At 44.6% G+C, this 21,352-nt stretch overlaps 2 protein-coding genes across 2 annotated transcripts in view; both read left to right on the plus strand.

Annotated features, from left to right (window-relative positions):
- Positions 1-1,917: 1,917 nt before the first annotated feature.
- Positions 1,918-4,238, plus strand: LOC121540873. The gene has a single exon (XM_041849995.2). It carries the CDS (start codon positions 2,677-2,679, stop codon positions 3,898-3,900), a length of 1,224 nt encoding a protein of 407 aa, XP_041705929.2. The 5' UTR covers positions 1,918-2,676; the 3' UTR covers positions 3,901-4,238.
- Positions 4,239-4,393: 155 nt separating this feature from the next.
- LOC121540869 (plectin-like) overlaps positions 4,394-21,352 on the plus strand; it is an 83,129-nt gene continuing 66,170 nt past the window's right edge. Inside the window, 1 exon segment of the mRNA XM_045207909.1 lies at positions 4,394-5,560. Within this exon segment, the coding sequence (XP_045063844.1) occupies positions 4,489-5,560 (1,072 nt within the window). The 5' untranslated portion in view covers positions 4,394-4,488.

The following is a 21,352-nucleotide window of genomic DNA, read 5'->3' on the forward strand; positions in this document are numbered from 1 at the left end:
TCAGTGTTCATGAAGTAGGCTATTATTGTGGTGGTTTGCACTTTTTAAAATGAATGCCTTGGATCTAATTGCATGCAGTTAGGTTTAACGAGCTGTTTGTATTCTAAAATATAGACCTAAAGACCGCAATTACATCAGGTGATTATTTAGGATGACTTGATTGGTGATGGAACGCTGACTTGCGCCTAATGGTTGTATAGTTTGGCTGAGAGCTCGATGCTAACTGTTGCAGACAGCTGTCTGTGAAGTGACAGTGGAGTCAAGCTGCCCTGAACAACATATTTATGGCCCACTGCAGCCCTGAAAGAGGATATAGAGAGAAATAGTAACGGTGTCATTTTGTAGGCACTAACTCTGCCATGGTTCCTTGGACAAAGCCTATTGGGAAATGAATGGTGTTTTTGGAGGGTTTTTGGATAAACGCCCATAATAAGGTTTGTGGTAAACACAGGCTTAGGAGATCTTATACGTTTTGTTCTATGATATAATCTTCATCAGCTAACGTCACTTTTTGTGAATTTTGAAGCTTTTATGTAATAAAGAAAAACCACAAAGCACATAAAGGCTTCGTCATTCATAAAGGTCATGATAACTGACTGATATTATCTCTTAGAACAAAAAGTATTTCCTAAGATCTCCTAAGCCTGTGTTAACCTCAGACCTTATTTTCGGCTTTTATCCCAAAACCCTATTCTTTCCCCATTCATTTTCCCCATAGGAATGGCTGAACGAACCAGAGGTAATTCATTTCCGGGTTCTAGGACTACAAGCTGGTGAGCTCTATTTTACTTTCTCTGAACTGGAACACTGTCTGTATGACTGTCGCCATGGCGATGGAAAAAGAAAACAGTATTTTTTTTCAGTGTATGGATCTGGATCTGACTGCAACCCACTGTGGTTGGAAATAGTAGCCTATGCGTTTCCTCATTGCTTTTTTGCGTTGTCGCCACAGGCTATCAGTGTGTTTCAGTCCCCAGTTTTCGACGTACCTGATAAATGTGTGAACAAAATATAATTTAGACTAATGAAATGTTCTGCCTCGATCTCTCTTCCCCTAAGGGCACTGTTTCTAGTTTTTCTCTCTTACACACATGAATGCACTAGAGACTCTCTCTGACACATCAATAGCGAGAGAGAGAGCGACAGATGCACTGAAGAGAAAGAAGTGATCTCGGGGAATGTAATCTGATATAATGTTCCTGGGTGCTGTGAAAGGTTAGCTATAATGTACAGGCGCTTTATATAGTCGAGTCAGGCAATACAAGTTCACTGGCTATATCAGGGCATGAACCATCCATGTGGGCTGTTTGAACAGTGGGAATAGTGGTTCTTACAGCCTGTTGCATCACTTTAATGGGCTGCATTTGGAGAAGATGGTGGGTCTCTTATATTTCCTCTCCACCTGGTGCTGACTGTGTAATGCACTAACAAAACACTGACATGAATGGAGATGAATTAAATCAATTGTTTGATTAGTAATATGAGTGGGATCTGGCTATACCTCTTTGGCTTGTAAACAAGATTGATTAGTGAAATCATTTCAGTCCATAGGGCTATTTGTGCTTTCCACCCTGACTTGTCTAACTATCAAGTTACAGGAATCTAATTTTAGTCGGTCACATCAAAGCTTATGTCCATGTTACCGTAGCTGTGGCTATAGCCTATCTCTCTTTTATCTTTCATATAATCTATATATGTCATACTACATACAAGAAGAAAGTGTGTTTACTCTCTTAGGCATGGGGTCTGGAGACATGCAGTTCTCAGTCAGATCCTCTGTGTGTAGGATAAAAGTCAAGCAGTCGGTGATACTGGATCTGAAATGTGTAAACCAGGGTGGTTGAGGGTGACAAGCTTCCCGTAAAGTAAATGTGTAGTGTGCCTCTGCAGTGTAGGATGGTATGCCTGAAGGGCGTCTCCCTTTACTGTCGCTAGCTAATCTCTCCTGGTCCAACCCACTCCATCAGTGTGTGACTGTGAGCACGTGTGTGGGTGGGCGTCTTCTTTTAGGAACAGCCCTGCATGTGCTGAAGCACTACAGAGGTGTGTTAGTAGCTTCCATTCATTTTACTTTTCTTTCTTTCTTTCGCTCGCTTATCATAATCTAATCTCGATTACATACATTTATTTACCCCCTCATCAGTCATTTTCGTCTTCTGCCGTTGTTTATTCAGAAGTTGTTTTTTTTCCATGCCAAGTTTTCCTCAACTGTAGAGAGAAGGTAGGAGGAGCCGTTTGGAGCAGTGTGCCTCTCTCTCTTCCTCTCTCACACACACACACACTCTCTCTCTCTCTCTTTCTCTCTCTCTCTCTCTCTCGCCTTCTGCCGCTGCATGCGTCAGACCGGAGTTTGTTCACTTCCAAGCAAGTCTGACTGAAGGGGGGAACAGTACTCTTTGGCTTTAGTTTTCACACAATTTTCTCTGAAAAACTTTCTCTGTTTCCTCACGCGCTCAAAGGCAACAAGAAGAGAGTGATGAAGAAGCAATAAGAGAGAATAAGAGGATTTATTCATATTTTTTTTGAAAAAGCACGTGGCAGACTGTTTTAGCCACTGGACCCTTTCAGAGACTGAGAAGTGAGGTCATCCTGTAATTCATTCTCCCTTGGCGGAGTGGCTCCAGCTTTGCTGTTTGTCATTCTTTGAAGAGACAAACACACACACACAGAGCAACAATGGTGGCAGGAATGGTGATGCCCTTGGCGGACTTGAGGGCCATCTACGAGCTCCTGTTTCGCGATGGCGTCATGGTGGCCAAGAAGGACAAGCGGCCCCAGACCAAGCACCCAGAGATCCCCAGCGTGGGAAACCTGCAGGTGATCCGTGCCATGGGCTCCCTCAAGTCCAGGGGCTACTTGAGGGAGACGTTCGCCTGGAGGCACTTCTATTGGTACCTGACCAACGAGGGCATTGTTTACCTGCGTGACTACCTCCGTCTGCCTGCTGAGATCGTCCCCTCTTCCCTGCAAAGGGTTCGCCGTCCAACAGGCACCTTGGCCATTGCCCAAAGGGCAGCACGTGGGGTCCAGTCAGTGGACGGCCCCACATCTTATGTCCCCAAACCTGGCAAGGAAGAAAGTCAGGAGGCGATGGCTGAGCGCCAGGTCTACCGACACAGGAGGATGGGTGCAGCCGAGGAGGAAGGCCCCTCTGGCCAGACGCCAAGGTTCAGAGGTCGCCCGCTGGCCGCAGAGACGGTCAGACCAAGAGCATCATGGGAATCTGAGGCCATGGCCCAGCCTCCCCTGAGGAAGGGACGGGGCTTCCGCACTGAGGCTTCAATGATGGAGGAAAGCCAGGTGAAGAGGGCCTCCACGGTTACCTTCTCTCAGACCACTGAGGCTAGTAGCAGTAAAGCAGTGGTTATCTCCCAGGAGAAAATCATCACTAAGGTCCACTCAGAAAGGTCCCAGGTGGTTCCGGTTCAGAAAACACATGAATCACAGGCCAGCATCAAGTCAGTCTCTTCCAAAATAGCCCTCCCATTAGCTGTAACTGCAGTAGCTAGTGCTGCAGTAGCTGGGGCTGCAGCAGTGAAGGTCTCAGCTGAATCCTCTCTCAATAAAGCAGGTAAAGAGAAGCCCAAGAAAGCTGCAGCAGTGACCATCTCTGAGGAGACCCCCAAAGTCTCCGCTGAACCTGTCCCCAGCAAGTCAGCCATTCCAGCACCCCTGCCCCCTACTAAAGAGATTAAGGAGGAAAACAAAACAAAGGTGAAGGAGATTCCAAAACCCAAGAAAGTGGCAGAAATGACCGTCCCCCAAGAGACCCCCAAACTCTCAGCCGAACCCCCAAATCACTCAAAGTTGACATCACTGCTCCCTTACCAGTGGTCAATGGCAATGACGGTGTTGTCACTGAAAAGGTTATTGAAAAGGTTATCGAAACTAAAAAAGTGATGATTGAAGATGGCTCCAAATCAAAGAAGAAGAAAAAATCTCCCGGAGAAACAGCGAAGGCTGTGATTGCTGACGAAACACCTGTCACAAAGGTGTCCCCAGAAAAAGGACTGAAGACCCCCGAGGAAGAGACACAGGAGCCCCCCAAACCCCCACCAGCTATTACATCGTCAACAAAGCCCAAGGGACCAGAATCCACTAAAGAAACTAAGGCTGAGGTTAAAAAAGAAACTAAGGTTAAAAAAGAAACTAAGGCTGAGGTTAAAAAAGAAACTAAGGCTGAGGTTAAAAAAGAAACTAAGGCTGAGGTTAAAAAAGAAACTAAGGCTGAGGTTAAAAAAGAAACTAAGGCTGAGGTTCAAGAAGAAACTAAGGCTGAGGAACAAAAATCTAATGAGGCTGTTCATCAGACCCCCAAACCAGCAGTGGAACAGAGCAACACTAAACCTGTAGTATCACAAGCTGCACCCCATCCCATTGCAGCCCCTCCAGCTGAGCCTCCAGTCACTGTCCAAGTGCAGGAGAAGGCTGAGACGACCAGTAAAGTGACCTCAGGCTCAGCTGGAAAAATACCCCCACAGGTCAGAGATGAGTGTCACAAAAGTGGAAACGGTGACAGTGCAGAAGACCATAAAGACGGAGATGACACAGGAAGCCCTCAAACCTGTGGAGATTACCTTTACACTTCCACCGCAACCTCCACAACCTGCCATAGTGCCAGAGGCTAAAGCCCCTATAGAAACAGCTGTGGTTGATTCATCAAAGACAAAAAAAGCGAAAAAGAAAAAGCAGGTTTCTGCCCCAGACCGTGAGACCACAACCACAAAACCATTATCCCCACCTGCATCTGAAACATTATCACCAACAGAGGAGGTGTCGATGACCAGGGCCGCCATTAAGGTTGACCTCCCAAACACCCTCGGGGGAAAAGTAATGGACGGCTCTCCAAAGATACCTCCTGAAAGAATGTGGTCTGAGGAAACCAGCATGGCAGCAGCTGTGCAGGCTGGGGCCCCTGCTTTAGACAAAGGAGAGGCGGAGCCTTCCCAGCTCTCTGCTGAAAAAATCAAACGGGAGGACCCGAAACCAAAAACCTCCTCTGCGAGGGAAGCACCCGTTGCAGCCGGAGAGTCAGCGTCAGCCGGAGCTGTGGCACGGGCCAGCCTCCACACTGAGCAGGGGGAGCTTCCCAGAGTTGTTGCACAACACTCAGCCACTCTAGCAGCAGCACAGAACACAAAGGAGGAGAAGGAGAAACGTTTATCTGTTCCTCCCAAGGCCTCGGAGAAGGACAAGGAACCCCCACAGACCACTGCAGCCACCGCCCCTCTGCCAGCACAGCCTCACCTGGAGGACACCCGTGACCAGTCTGTAGACGAGGCCAACATGAGGAAGAAGATAGTGGTGGTGGAGGAGGTGATTGAGGTGCAGCACATCACTAGCCCGCAGGCAGTGGCTGGAGGAGAGGTTCCTCCTCCTGTTGTACCTGAGATAACAGGGCAAGAACTGGACTTTGATGTCCTGCACGCACTGGCCGTCGAACGGGCTCTCCTGGCCGGGGGAGCGGTGGTCGAGTCCGCCCAGAGCGCCATCTCTGAGGATGACTGGGACCACTCTCTGGACGTACCCGAGGAGAAGACCTTCCCCAACTTCATAGAAGGTTTGAGAGAATTTCTTGTTTCCCCCTAGTTACTTCCTGTCCTGTGTGTTTGATGTGTGATGTCACTGGAGTTGCCAAGGTTTCCTCCCTTGTATGTACTGTGGGAGGTGGGCGTTGTGGTGATGGCACTACCATGTATTTTACCATGTGCTATTATGCTCTATTTGCATATGGTATAAACAGTGTTTAGGTTATTATACTTGTTGGTTTATGAATCTTTCCCTTCAGAGTATATCATTTGAGGTTGAAATGATGGTATTAGTTTGGTCAGCAAATATCTGTATTATAGTCCCAAGCCTTAGTTTCAGTGTTTGATTTTCTGGATCTATTCTATTATAGAGTCGGTTGCTCTTTAGGACTTGTTTGTGAGATGATGAATGTGTACAAACCAATTACGATGAAGCTGTGATTTAGGCATCTATGAGAGAGCATGCTACTATAGTAGTTCACACCCTATTGTATATTCATATGATTTCTGTTTCACTGGCAGGGAAGATAACTAAATATTATACATACTTCAAAGTGAAAAATGTGATAGATGTTCATGCATAACAGCATATTGTAGCATACAAACCATGTTGAAACATGTATTTTATTGTAGAAACAGCAGTGCCACATGACTTTGAGTTTAGACTTGAGCAATGCACACTCACTGTCTCCCTGCCAGAAAGGATTCAGACCTGAAGTAATTCCTGTGGTGTGGCTATGTGCTACGCGTAGCTTACTCCCTCTGTCTTTTCTCTGTATAGATGACCTGCATAATAAAGTGAAGGAGAGAATGAATGAGATAAGGGGGTGTGGTGCTTTTGAGACTTTCTCTCTCTGTTGTCAGGAAGACTGTGTTCTTGGCACTGTGATTTTTGAACGGTGGTCTCCAGTTCCTGGTTTCCCCTCTCTGGGTCAGATAATAGTATGCCCTTGTATGTGTTATGTAACAACATGCTAGCGATAGGGGCCTTCTGAACATGTTATCATGCCTGCTGGCAGCTCCCAGATTGGCTGGAATGTGCATAAAAATGTTGGCAATGCTATCCCATGTTGTTGGCTTTGGCTGAACTCAAAGTATAAATCTCAGTTTTTCTGCTGTTGTTTGCTGTTTTTAAAGCAAGATGCACGTTGTAGGTTTTTGAATTTAGATATATATATATATATATAGATTGTGGGTTTTGAGATGTATTACGTGGGTGTTAATGACTGTATACTGTAGCATATAACCCTTGCACTGAGTGGCGAGAGAGCAGTACACATGGGCGTTGTCTGCACTGTTGTGTGAGAGAGAGAACAGACAGGAAATTGGAATAGTTTGCTCATACCATAGCTGTACTATTCTGGGTGTGTTTTCTCGGTTCCACATGTGACATTGCTTCTGCAGGTCTGGAGTGAATTAGCAGCGTTGCTCATATGACAGGCAGTGGTCAAGCTGTGTTAGTCATCAGGAGAATGACTCCACTTTCAGCAATTTGAGGTTAGAGTGTGGTTACAGATCACCCAGTCAACAGCGTTTAGAGCGTTTAAGAGATCTGGATCAAATAACACGTCTGGAGGCAAAATCTTCTTCAAAATGTCCAGTGGCATATTGTTATATGTTAGGGGCATTATATTCCTTTTGTTTTGGCATCAGTGCGAAATGTAAAGGAAATAAGGTTCCTTGCTCTTTTTATCATAGGCTGTATAACTGATCAGGCAGGGAAACCCATCATGCTTCAGAGTGCCATCCTAACCACAGAATACCAATGTTGGCTAACTCACTGCTGCCACCTACTGTGGATGATCCATAATAGCCAGGTGTATGCGCTAATTACCCCAGAAATACCACTGTAAAAGCGTAGTGTCTTTCTCAGGGCTATTTATATTTAGCTTTACTGTCCATAACATAATAGCAATAATATGGAATGCATGTCATGTAGCTATGTGAGCGATACCGTTAGATACATTAGGGACAGTATCTACAGTGGGGGAAAAAAGTATTTAGTCAGCCACCAATTGTGCAAGTTCTCCCACTTAAAAAGATGAGAGAGGCCTGTAATTTTCATCATAGGTACACGTCAACTATGACAGACAAATTGAGATTTTTTTTTCCAGAAAGTCACATTGTAGGATTTTTAATGAATTTATTTGCAAATTATGGTGGAAAATAAGTATTTGGTCACCTACAAACAAGCAAGATTTCTGGCTCTCACAGACCTGTAACTTCTTCTTTAAGAGGCTCCTCTGTCCTCCACTCGTTACCTGTATTAATGGCACCTGTTTGAACTTGTTATCAGTATAAAAGACACCTGTCCACAACCTCAAACAGTCACACTCCAAACTCCACTATGGACAAGACCAAAGAGCTGTCAAAGGACACCAGAAACAAAATTGTAGACCTGCACCAGGCTGGGAAGACTGAATCTGCAATAGGTAAGCAGCTTGGTTTGAAGAAATGAACTGTGGGAGCAATTATTAGGAAATGGAAGACATACAAGACCACTGATAATCTCCCTCGATCTGGGGCTCCACGCAAGATATCACCCCGTGGGGTCAAAATGATCACAAGAACGGTGAGCAAAAATCCCAGAACCACACGGGGGGACCTAGTGAATGACCTGCAGAGAGCTGGGACCAAAGTAACAAAGCTTACCATCAGTAACACACTACGCCGCCAGGGACTCAAATCCTGCAGTGCCAGACGTGTCCCCCTGCTTAAGCCAGTACATGTCCAGGCCCGTCTGAAGTTTGCTAGAGTGCATTTGGATGATCCAGAAGAGGATTGGGAGAATGTCATATGGTCAGATGAAACCAAAATATAACTTTTTGGTAAAAACTCAACTCGTCGTGTTTGGAGGACAAAGAATGCTGAGTTGCATCCAAAGAACACCATACCTACTGTGAAGCATGGGGGTGGAAACATCATGCTTTGGGGCTGTTTTTCTGCAAAGGGACCAGGACGACTGATCAGTGTAAAGGAAAGAATGAATGGGGCCATGTATCGTGAGATTTTGAGTGAAAACATCCTTCCATCAGCAAGGGCATTGAAGATGAAATGTGGCTGGGTCTTTCAGCATGACAATGATCCCAAACACACCGCCCGGGCAACGAAGGAGTGGCTTCGTAAGAAGCATTTCAAGGTCCTGGAGTGGCCTAGCCAGTCTCCAGATCTCAACCCCATAGAACATCTTTGGAGGGAGTTGAAAGTCTGTGTTGCCCAGCGACAGCCCCAAAACATCACTGCTCTAGAGGAGATCTGCATGGAGGAATGGGCCAAAATACCAGCAACAGTGTGTGAAAACCTTGTGAAGACTTACAGAAAACGTTTGACCTGTGTCATTGCCAACAAAGGGTATATAACAAAGTATTGAGAAACTTTTGTTATTGACCAAATACTTATTTTCCACCATAATTTGCAAATAAATTCATTAAAAATCCTACAATGTGATTTTCTGGATTTTTTTTTCTCATTTTGTCTGTCATAGTTGACGTGTACCTATGATGAAAATTACAGGCCTCTCTCATATTTTTAAGTGGGAGAACTTGCACAATTGGTGGCTGACTAAATACTTTTTTCCCCCACTGTATGTGAAGGAATATAGCCGGCAGTGATTGAAAAATACTTCAAATGGAGATGTTTAGCATACAGCACATCGGTATGAGGGTGTCTCTTTATGTCTGACGATCCTAGAGCCTTTAGTATTCATGGGTTGCCACCTAATTAAATAGCTGTGAGATTCAGTAATACTCTCAGATTGTTCTACAGTACGCCTGCTTTTATCCTGCTAGTACTGTCTGAGACTCTCAGAACTCATTCAACCCTTTCTCAGACTTCTGTCAATATGTCTATGTAGAAATTGAAACGGGGAACTTTACATCTGGCATTGACATCCTGCCCTGTCACTTGAAAGCTCTTTATACGTCAGGCCAACAGTGACTCTTGATCTGGGAAATCCCAGGAAAACACTTACACTGTGTCTGTGACATTTGCAATCATGTGTGATGAATGAATAGCACTGCATGTTCAAACAAAAGCTACAGTGTTTATGATAAGTGGGGCTGCCTGCTGGCGCCTTGTAAAAGTCTTCCCACACGTGGGGCACAAGAGGCCATTACCCCAACCCCAACTCATATTTCAGACATGCCATGTTGTTTTCCTAGGCTTCTCCCTACTCGGTGCACAGCATTCCCACATAAATCTAATTGTATTTGTCACATGCCGAATACAACAGGTGTAGACCTTACTGTGAAATGCTTACTTATAACCCCTTATCCAACAATGCAGTTTTAAGAAAATAGAGCTAAGAAAATATTTACTAAATAAACTAAAGTTTTTAAAAAAGTAACACAATAAAATAACAATAACGAGGCTACGTATATACAGGGGGTACCATTAGCGAGTCAATGTGCGGGGGTACAGGTTAGTCGAGGTAATTGACGTAATTTGTACATGTGGGGTGGGGGGTGGGGGGGGGGTCAATAGTCTGGGTGGCCATTTTATTAATTGTTCAGCAGTCTTATGGCTTGGGGATAAAAGCTGTTAAGGAGCCTTTTGGACCTAGACTTGGTGCTCCGGTACCGCTTGCCGTGCGGTAGCAGAGAGTACAGTCTATGACTTGTGTGACTGGAGTCTTTGACAATTTCTGGGTCCTTCCTCTGACACCACCTAGTATAGAGGTCCTGGATGGCAGGAAGCTTGGCCCCAGTGATGTACTGGGCCGTACGCACTACCCTCTGTAGCGGTTTACGGTCGGATGCCGAGCAGTTGCCATACCAGACGGTGATGCAACAGGTCAGGATGCTCTCGATGGTGCAGCTGTATAACTTTTTGAGGATCTGGGGACCCATGCCAAATCTTTTCAGTCTCCTGAAGGGGAATAGGTGTTGTCATGCCCTCTTCACGACTGTCTTGGTGTGTTTGGACCATGATAGTTTGTTGGTGATGTGGACACCAAGGAACTTGAAACTCTCGACACGCTCCACTACAGCCTCGTCGATGTGAATGGGGGCGTGTTCGGCCCTCCTTTTCCTGTAGTCCATGATCATCTCCTTTGTCTTGCTCACATTGAGGGAGAGGTTGTTGTCCTGGCACCACACTGCCAGGTCTCTGACCTCCTCCCTATAGGCTGTCTCATCGTTGTCAGTGATCAGACCTACCACCGTTGTGTCGTCAGCAAACTTAATGATGGTGTTGGAGTCGTGTTTGGCCACACAGTCGTGGGTGAACAGGGAGTACAGGAGGGGACTAAGCACGCACCCCTGATTGGCCCCAGTGTTGAGGATCAGTGTAGCAGATGTGTTGTTGCCTACCCTTACCACCTGGGGGCGGCCCGTCAGGAAGTCCAGGATCCAGTTGCAGAGGGAGGTGTTTAGTCCCAGGGTCCTTAGCTTAACGATGAGCATTGTGGGTGTTGAATGCTGTTCATTGACTACAGCGCAGCGTTCTCACATAGGTGTTCCCTTTGTCCAAATGAGAAAGGGCAGTGTGGAGTGCAATTGAGATTGCGTCATCTGTGGATCTGTTGGAGCGGAATGCGAATTGAAGTGTAGTAATTTAGGCAGGTTACCTTTGAGTTCTTGGGCACAGGGACTATGGTGGCCTGCTTGAAACATGTAGGTATTACAGGGAGTCTGGCCCCGCGGCCTTGTGAATGTTGACCTGTTTAAAGGTCTTGCTCACATTGGCTACTGCGATGTGCGGATGTTGCCTGTAATCCATGGCTTCTGGATGGGATATGTACTGTACGTACGGTCACGACTGTGTCGTCGATGCACTTATTGATGAAGACGGTGACTGAGGTGGTATACTCCTCAATGCCATTAGCACAATTGGTTAGGAGCCCGAAAAACGACAGCCATCCCCTCCGGCACCATTCTCTTTGTTATTATATTTGTGTAAAACATGAAATTACCAGCAATTCTCAGGATTCTCCTCTGTCTCTTTTCATACTAATGGCTCACGATTGTGGTGTCATGTATGTGAGTGTGTGATCCTGACCTTTCGTGAGTGAAAAACATGGGGGTCAAGCACTGTTAGCTGTCACGGTATCAGTAGCCTGTGTTGTGACATCGCAGCTATGAGAATGTTGAGTACAGTGTAAGGCAGTACATCTGTCTTTTGCTGTTGTGCTCAAAACAAAGTTGGGTAGCTCAGCTGCTCCTATCTCTTTCCGCTTACACCACCTGGCATGTCTCCTAGGCTGGGATGGCACCTGTGTATTTACAGGCCGGCTGATGAGGAAAACACGTGTTGCTCCATATTTCCGATGGAGAGATCGTACTTTGTCTGCTTGCGCAGAATTGTGATTTGCGTCACATGCTTCACGTCACACGGGTCTGATCCAATTGTAGGAACGTTTATAAAACTATAAAACAATGTATACTCTAGTATAATGCAAAGCTATACAGCTGACCCAATGGTAGGATATGTAATGTTTATCAAACAATAAAACAATGTAGACACTAGTATAATGTATCTTTGCAGTGTATACATTTTCTGTAACATATACAAAGTCCTTTCACAGGAGCCTGCTGGGTATTGTCTTCCAGCATAGGCAGGCAGAGTGGTTGCCAATTGGAGCAGAGCTGGCTCACATGGAGGAAAAAGGCTGCTGGAACAACCAGCGTTAATTATAGTTTGTAATACAATGTAATGAGTGCAGCCTGGCTGGCTCACGTCAGAGTGACTGGGAGATCTACTGCCTCCATATAACAGTGAACTCACTGTAGTCTAAACTATGGAACAAGCACACAGATCAATAGCATATGTGCATATAATGAGTACTAGGCCAAGATGAGCTGATGTTAGGTATTTCCCATGGTGCATATTGGATTTTTGTCCTTGGTCAACAACATACCTTGGAAGCTACAGTGCCTTCAGAAAGTATTCACACCCCTTGACTTTTTACACATTTTGTTGTGTTACAGCCTGAATTTTAAAATAAGATTTTGTGTCACTGGCCTACAGCTTGAATAATTTTTTACATAATAATGTGCAAATATTGTACAATCCAGGTGTGCAAAGCTCTTAGAGACTTACTCAGAAAGACTCGCAGCTGTAATCGCTGCCAAAGGTGAGTCTAACATGTATTAACTCAGGGGTGTGAATACTTATGTAAATGAGATATTTCTGTATTTCATTTTCAATATATTTTCAAATAATGTATAAAAACATATTTTCACTTTGTCATTATGGGGTATTGTGTGTAGATGGGGGAGAAATCAATTTTGAATACAGGCTGTAACGCAACAAAATGTTGAATACTGTAAGTGAAGGGGTATGAATACTTTCTGAAGGCACTGTATGTGGCTCAGGTATCCTCTCCTGGGTGTTGAGAGGAGGGAAGGGAACACATTCTAAAAAGTGTATGTTGATTTTGTGATGTGTACACACACACACACACACACACACACACACACGCACACACCCACCCACTTACACAAAAAATACTATAGGTTTTCTCTACTCATTTCAAAGGTCTCAGAAACATTTGACCTTTAACACGAACCTCCCAAACTGTAACAGTATGTTTTTCAGCAGACACCCGCCTGACGTTCTCTGAGTTAAGATGGAACATTAACTAGAGCAGAGAGCGTCTCCATGGTTTAGAGAGAATATCTGAGCTTTCCTCACTAGACATATAGAAAATGTCTATACATGGGGCCCCTTTACGACTTATGGTCAGTTAATTTAACAATTCTGTGTGTTCCAATGTGTGCCTTTCTTGGACACTGTTCTTGTATTTGTTACATCCAGTCTTTCTGTTGATAAAACTCCTTTATAAAAATGTTCATTACAAAGGTCTAAGGGAGATAGCAAAGCTGGCGGTATTTCTCAGTTCTTCAATGTTCAAAGCCTTTTTAGGCAGTTTTTAGCCTTTTTAGGCACTAACTCCTCATCACTCCATGAGTGTGAGTGATGTGTGTATGGATATCACAGGGGTGAACTATAGGGGTGAACTATATATCTGTTGACATATAGAAATGCCAATAGGAGATCATGTCTTTGGACTACTCTCAATTGTAGCTAAATTGGTAGAGCATGGCGCTTGTAACACCAGGGTAGTGGGTTCGATCCCCGGGACCACCCATACGTAAAAATGTATGCGCACATGACTGTAAGTCGCTTTGGATAAAAGCGTCTGGTAAATGGCATATTATGAGCCTCCAAAGGGTGTCATAGTATAGCTCTATTTCAGAAATTACTGCACCACTTTATTGGTTTAATTTGGTGGAAATATTCCATGTCAATATTACTAGCAACTGTGTTTGGACCATAGACAATCCTATAAGGACTTCAGTTCCTAGCAGACACAATATTGAAATCTTCAATATCTGTTACTCTATTTCAGTTTTACAGAGCTCCAAATAACAAGGCCTGGTTGAACACGTAATACTCATTTTAGAAAGGCCTATTTCATCCTCAAACATAGGTGACCAAAGAAAATGTGTCTAAGAAAGTAAAGTTGTGAATGGAACATACATTGTCAATACTGCAATTCACATTGCCACATGCACACTTAGATACATAGCCACCAATTTAAAAACATGATATATATAGCCAATGATGTACATTGCAGGGGTCCCCAAAGCAACAGGGGCTCATTATTTAGAGAGGCTTGGATTAGGTCATGCCAATATATCTCTCACTAAACAGGAGTGTGTTCACTGGCATTTAGACAGTTAAGTTTGACATTCCTAACCCAGTGCCAAAGAAGACCACCAAGCCAGCCTGAGCCGGAATAGTTCCAGTTCTGGATATGAGGAATTGTCATTTTGTGTTGTGTGTTATATCACGGATCACTTTCTGTTTTCACCTTTCCATCTGGTTTATGTTAGAGGACAGTGTAATCGACACAGTGCTTCGTTGAGAACCATTTGTCCTGCTTCACCTGTTGATTATCCACTTGTGTCTTCATGTCACATAGATGATAGGCTTTGGCAGAAAGCTCAATTGACCGTAGTGGTATTAGATGATGGCTACATAGTAGGCTATTTGCTGACAGTATTAGCTGATGTACATACTTCAGGTATGTAGGTACAGTATGTGCTCAGGCAAGCTGTATATACGTCATCAGATTCTTCTTAAATGGTTCAGGTCTCTTTCCTGGCCTGGCTGAAACCTGTGACATAATCTCACTGAATAAAGATCTCCTCATCTGAGAAGAAAAGTAGCCTGGCGTAGTGGGCTACTGCAGCCAAATGGCCGCCAGAGTGGTGCCATCAGCTTCTAAACTGTAATGGTGTGATCATCTGTCCCTGTCTGGTATTTATAGCGCCACAGTAAGTTTCAATACCACCCCTTGCCTTCCCCTCTCCTCCGCCCCCCTTGGCCCTGTCGGGTCCCTTCCGCCCCCCTTCTTCTAATTGTGAGGCCACTAGAGAGCAGACTGACAAATCCTAGCAGCAGGCACGGGCTGTCAAAATGAAGAAGGGGGAGAAACGGGGCAGCGGACAGCAAACAAACAGGAGCCCTCCTCTTTCCCCTCATTCCCCCTGATTCGGCTCTCTCTGTTCCTCCTACTTCCTCTTCCTCTCTCTGTTCCTGACAACGTAGATGAAGATCGTACCTGGTAGGTCAACTGACTGGGGTGACTGTTGTTGTGGTCAGTGTCTGTGTCCATCTGTCTCTCTGTCGGCTGTCCGTCTGTGTTTTTGGCAAACGCGGTGTGTGAAATGTTGTTGTGTTGCCGAGAGGGGGGAAACGCACATCCGTACTACACACAAACACACATTCACCACACACGCACACACTCACGGCCGCTTAACCACGACCTTCAGCTTCCGAAGTAGGGATTCTATTCCATATTTAAACCTGTTGGCACTATGGCGGACTTGAATTACGAATAACGTCTGCTGACTGTTTTAAAATATATATATATATTTATATTTGAAGTTGTGGGACAGTCCCGACTCCCCACCCCTCCAGCCACCCGGAGGGAACTGTCTAGTCCTCTGAGTTGGACAGACGTGCGTCCAGAATAAGAGGGTTGTGACTGGCTAGAAAGATAGTGTTGGGCGATTTGTGAATACTGAATAGCTGTAAAAAAATTAAAAAAAATAAAGCCTACACCTATATTGTCTTGCACAAGCCACCTGTGTCGTCAGACCATTTGGGATTGTTGTTGTTGTGTGTAAGCAAGTTAACCGGTAGTCTATCTGTTTCTTTCTAAGAGATTTAGAAGGCAGGATTATTTGATAACACTTATAATATAATAATAATAATATATATAATATATAATATAATATAATATAATAATAATATGCCATTTAGCAGACGCTTTTATCCAAAGCGACTTACAGTCATGCGTGCATACATTTTTGTGTATGGGTGGTCCCGGGGATCGAACCCACTACCTTGGCGTTACAAGCGCCGTGCTCTACCAGCTGAGCTACAGAGGACCACTTCAGATTGTCTGTGTTTAGTTCACTCTTATTGTTGAAGGAAATTATTTACAAGATAGAGGTGATACTGTACATAGCGCATGTGTGAAAGTGTAATCGATGGGCTAGTATGGTAAACATGCCGCTCCCCTCTCTATCGCTGAGACAGAGAGTGAAGAATGCATGTGAACGCAGCAACGTTTCGTAACGAGTTGTTTGATGTTGAAGTCACAGCGAGACCTTTACCCTCTGATGGACCTTACTATGATTATTATTCTTCCTTTGGGCTGGGCTTTTCTTCTTTTGAAATCACTCAGTGACAGGACCCTTTAAAATAACACTTCCAGACTAACCAGTCCTGCTTTACTTTACCTAACATAGACATATCCATCACCTACTTCCTTGGGAAATACTGTAGAACTAAATCCTTGTTCAGTTGAACTATGATGTACTGTATGTGTAGAGGTTGGAAAAGAGGGGGATCATTCATTGGGGAACATATGGGAGCGATTAGGCTGCAATGAGAAAGAGAAGGGGAACAAAAAGAACATTGATACTCTAGGATGGAATGAGTCAGAGAGGGGGGGGGGGGTTAAATTCAATGTGGTAAGAACACAATACTCTCAATGTAAACTTCCACCTACTGTCAACGTTTACCGTATTTTCCGCACTATAATGCGCACCGGAGTATAAGCCGCAGCAGCTAAATTGAATGATATTGAATGATGTGTACATATATAAGCCGCACTGGACTATAAGCCCCAGGTGTTTTAATGTTTAATTACCATATGTAAGGGTTCGTGCACAGAGGGGATTGTCGGGAAAGAGACAAACTGTCTCGCTCTCGTAATGTCTGTCTGTCTTGCTCTCGTTCTGTCTCTCGTTCTGTCTCTCGGTTCCACTTACTTTACTTTTGCGCGCTATCTGTCTCACTCTTTTCCGGCCTCCAGCTTTTCCTGCTGGAGCCCGCCGCTTAAAGGTGGGGGGCGCGGACCGGTCATAGAGCCCATAGAGTTAAAGTTGGTGGACTGTAACCTGTAAAATCCATAGATTTAGGAGGTCTTCTAGTGGCCGTTAGCTGTAAAAATCCATAGATTAGCCGCACCGTTATATAAGCCGCATGGTCGAAAAATGGGAAAAAAGGCGCGGCTTATAGTCCGAAAATTACGGTACTTAAATTATAACCATATTATCAGATTGTTTTAGTGCTAGTATTTCAAGAGGGAGAAGAGGACTTTTACATCATTTTACAGGGGTAGTTTTTTTTTTTAACTGTTCATTCATTGGAAGTCTAACTTGCCTTTGTGACTGTGTGTGTGTGTGTCTGTATGTTTAATGAACAGAGTCCAGTAAAGTGCCCAATGTGACTAGATCCACTTTGGTTTAGACAGCCCTTTGTATTTAAAGCAGATGTGTACTGTAAACACAGAGTGGGCCGGTTATTACAGGACAGACACATACATTATAGAAACATACGTTTAGACTGTAGAGAGAGGAAGAAAAGAGAAAGGAAGAGAGACTGAGTTGTAAACAGAGAGAAGACTAGATGAGGGACAGAAGAAGTGTTGAAAGAGTAGAGGGCGTAGCAGCGAGTGAGAGAAAGCTAGGGGTTCACTGTTTCGGCCGGGAAAGGTTGAAACTGTACGTCTTTATTTTTTAAACCACCCTTCCACCTCTCTTCTGTGGCACACCCACGCGGCCCCACTCCCCTCTCACTCCATGCCCCCCAGGACCCATGTTCCCCGCCCTGGTGGCAGTCTGGCGCTTGACGAGACTGAGGAGGCAAGGTAAGAGCACTTCAGGCGATAGGGAGAAAAGGGGGAAGGGCTTTTCAATGTTAATCTCCCACCAAGAAGACACTCTAACCTTAAGTTAAGGAGAGTCAAAGTCATAGAGTAGCCGGCTGTACCATTCAGTAGGAGCATGTCTCCTTTTCCCTTTACTTCTCTCTTTCACCAGCAACTCTTTCTCTCTCTCTCTCTCTTTCTCTCTTTCACTCTTGCTTTACTCTAGTCAGCCCTCTTGTGTTGGAAGTTAACCCTCTAAATACTGGCTACTATCCTAGTCATGTTAGCAGTCGTGGTATGTGGGATGAGAGGCATGAGGGGGTGTGGCTGATCTGTTCACATCACACTAGCTGTTATTCTTTGGATCTGAATCACTGTCCAAGGTCTGAAAGAAAGTAATATCACAAATCTATGAATTGCAAATCTATCAAGCCTCTCTGAATAAATAGTAGCTACAGTATTTACAATGAGATATCATTATCAAATTTTTATCTTGCCGTTATCACAGAACAGACCATTTAACCGTTAGATTCAGATTTTAAATTAATATGAGGGTCATAAGTGCCTTCCAGTACTTCCAACATTGATTAGATTTTCTATGATTGAATTGGCTTACAACATGCTAATGTTAGCCAGCATGCTTACACCAGCTTCAACTTTATGACACGGTTGCATGTAAGGCAGTTACTTTCATGCTTGACCTCTGTGGTCGGTGGGCATAACCCTTGGCAAGCCGTGACTGGTGACGGTTGCGGGGGGTCTTCCGGTACGTGATTGAAGTGACCTTACTGCAGCAGCAGCTGTCATTACACAGGAAGTGCAGGGGAACATGGGAAGCCCATCACCTGGTCTCGTGTTGTAGGTTTTCGTGTGACCCGTTAGACCCCGCCAGAGCCATCTTGACAAGTCACACCACTGAGAAAGCTTGAGGTGCTCCGCCTGACCACCCAACCTCCACCCCACCTCCACCCCAAACAAGACTTAGCTATGCTTATTGTTGTAGGGTAGTTGATGGGGGGCTGTCAGGTGTGAACAATGTGTAAGCTCCCAAACCTGTTTCAGTCATGTATAAGGCTATGCCTGTGGGCGTCGGAGTCGGGCTGGTGTGTGTGTGTGTGTGTGTGTGTGTGGGATTAATCACTGTTGCTAGGGTCAGGGTTTAATGCACCTGTCAGGTTGGAGGCAGTACAGTGATGGCCCCACCCTACAGAGAGACAGACAGACTCAGACAGATAGAGTTACAGAGAGATATAGGAATCCACAGGTGGGCCAGCCATTCAACGGGAACACTTTGATATCTTCTTCAAGGTGTTAGCCTGAATCAACATCAGATCTGTGATGGGTAATATCATATGGAATGACACAGACTATAGGTTAAATGCATGAAGGGTTCTGTGTAACCCCACACATGGGGAGGCTAAATGTTGTTTACATGTCAAGCTGCTAGAATATGACCCAGTAATTAGCTAGAATAACATCCACTGCATCCAAACGATAATGTTCTGTTAACCCTTCAGAGTTAGTAAAGGTCTAAGTAGCAGGGGGCTACTCTAAGTGATTGATGCTCTTCCTGTGCAGTGACAATGTTGGGCTCCTACAGAGAAAGATGATGACCTGGCATCTAGGTAGAATAACATCCACTATGTCATGTATGTTGTGAACACACACACACACACACATGCAGCAAGTGGAACACAGCAGAGAAGGGTCATCAAGAGTTAAGTAGCTGGTGGAATGCAGCTGGAGGAAGTCTCATCAGAGTCAGTAAAATGATTAAGTAGATGGGGCTACTCTTGGTGATTTATGCTCTTCCTGTGCAGTGACAGTGACCAGGAGGTATCTGGTCCCCAACTGTCCTCTGTCACTGGCACCGGCCTGCATGATGACAGGTCTGTCCCCCAACCCCACTCAATGGCTCCTTAGCTGGATCCCATCCCATCCTTAATATACAGAGTGATGATGAGAGTAGTGAGGATCACATACTATATTATAGCAGGTATATTATACAGTGGCCATTTCACCTGCTTCTGTATTGGAGATGTAGTTTGGCTCTGTTGTACTGGGTCACATTCATTTGGCACCAAATGGACTGAAACAGGTAGGGAGTACTTGGATTTGTCCAATAAGAACCGCTTGTTTTTGTTTTCCAGGAAGAGGCTATCATTTGCTGATCTGACCTAATTCAAGTTCAAGTTTAATTGTCACATGCACAAGTACAGTGAAATGCCCAACCTGCAATCTCCACCCAACAGTGCAGCAATCAACATCAAAACAGCACAACCAATAATAATAATAATAATAATACATATATATGTATAATAAAGAAAACATGAGAAATAAGAAATAAGAGAGGAAGCTATATACAGGGTCAGTGCCAATACCAAATCCACAATGTGCAGGGACACTGGAGCACCCTAGACATGTAGATGTAGGCGGGGATTAAAGATCAGGTCATTTGAAAGGTCATTGTAAGTGGGCGTGGCTAAGTAAAACCATTAAAACTCTCTCTTTCACCTACAAGGTGCATCACCTTTCATTCTCTCTCTGAACTTTAACCTTTCCATTTGTGTATGTTTACCATCGCCCAAGGCAACCATACCTAGCAAATTCTTCCTTAGGTGGTTATGCCAAATACGGTATTTCAACTGTTGTTCATGGGAGGTCTACCTTTTTTAAAGGATTTTTCTATTATGTATAGTGTGTGATATTCAGAGGCTGGTTAGTATTGAGAGGGTGTTTCCCAGACGGTTGATGGAACGTTTGGAGTGTTTTGCATAATTGGTACATAATGACTTCTCAGGCAGAACTTGTTTTACAGGTGGTTCTCAGTTTAATTAAGGCTTATAGCAATCCTTTCTCATATAAACTCAGCAAAAAAAGAATCTTCCCTTTTTCAGGACCCTGTCTTTCAAAGATAATTAGTGAAAATCCAAATAACTTCACAGATCTTCATTGTAAAGGGTTTAAACACTGTTTACCATGCTTGTTCAGTTAACCATAAACAATTAATGAACATGCACCTGTGGAACGGTCGTTAAGACACTAACAGCTTACAGACGGTAGGCAATTAAGGTCACAGTTATGAAAACTTAGGACACTAAAGAGGCCTTTCTACTGACTCTGAAAAACACCAAAGATGCCCAGTATCCCTGCTCATCTGTGTGAACATGCCTTAGGAATGCTGCAAGGAGCCATGAGGACTGCAGATGTGGCCAGGGCAATAAATTGCAAATTGTCTGTACTGTGAGACGCCAAGACAGCGCTACAGGGACAGGACGGACAGCTGATCGTCCTCGCAGTGGCAGACCACGTGTAACAACACCTGCACAGGATCGGTACATCCGAACATCACACCTGCGGGACAGGTACAGGATGGCAACAATAACTGCCCGAGTTACACCAGGAACGCACAATCCCTCCATCAGTGCTCAGACTGTCCACAATAGGCTGAGAGAGGCTGGACTGAGGGCGTGTAGGCCTGTTGTAAGGCTGGTCCTCACCAGACATCACTGGCAACAATGTCGCCTATGGGCACAAACCCACCATCGCTGGACCAGACTGGACTAGCACAAAGTGCTCTTCACTGATGAGTCACGGTTTTGTCTCATCAGGGGTGATGGTCGGATTTGCATTTATCGTCGAAGGAATGAGCGTT

The sequence above is a fragment of the Coregonus clupeaformis genome, chromosome 26, assembly GCF_020615455.1.
Source record: "Coregonus clupeaformis isolate EN_2021a chromosome 26, ASM2061545v1, whole genome shotgun sequence".
Classification (NCBI taxonomy): Eukaryota; Metazoa; Chordata; class Actinopteri; order Salmoniformes; family Salmonidae; genus Coregonus; species Coregonus clupeaformis.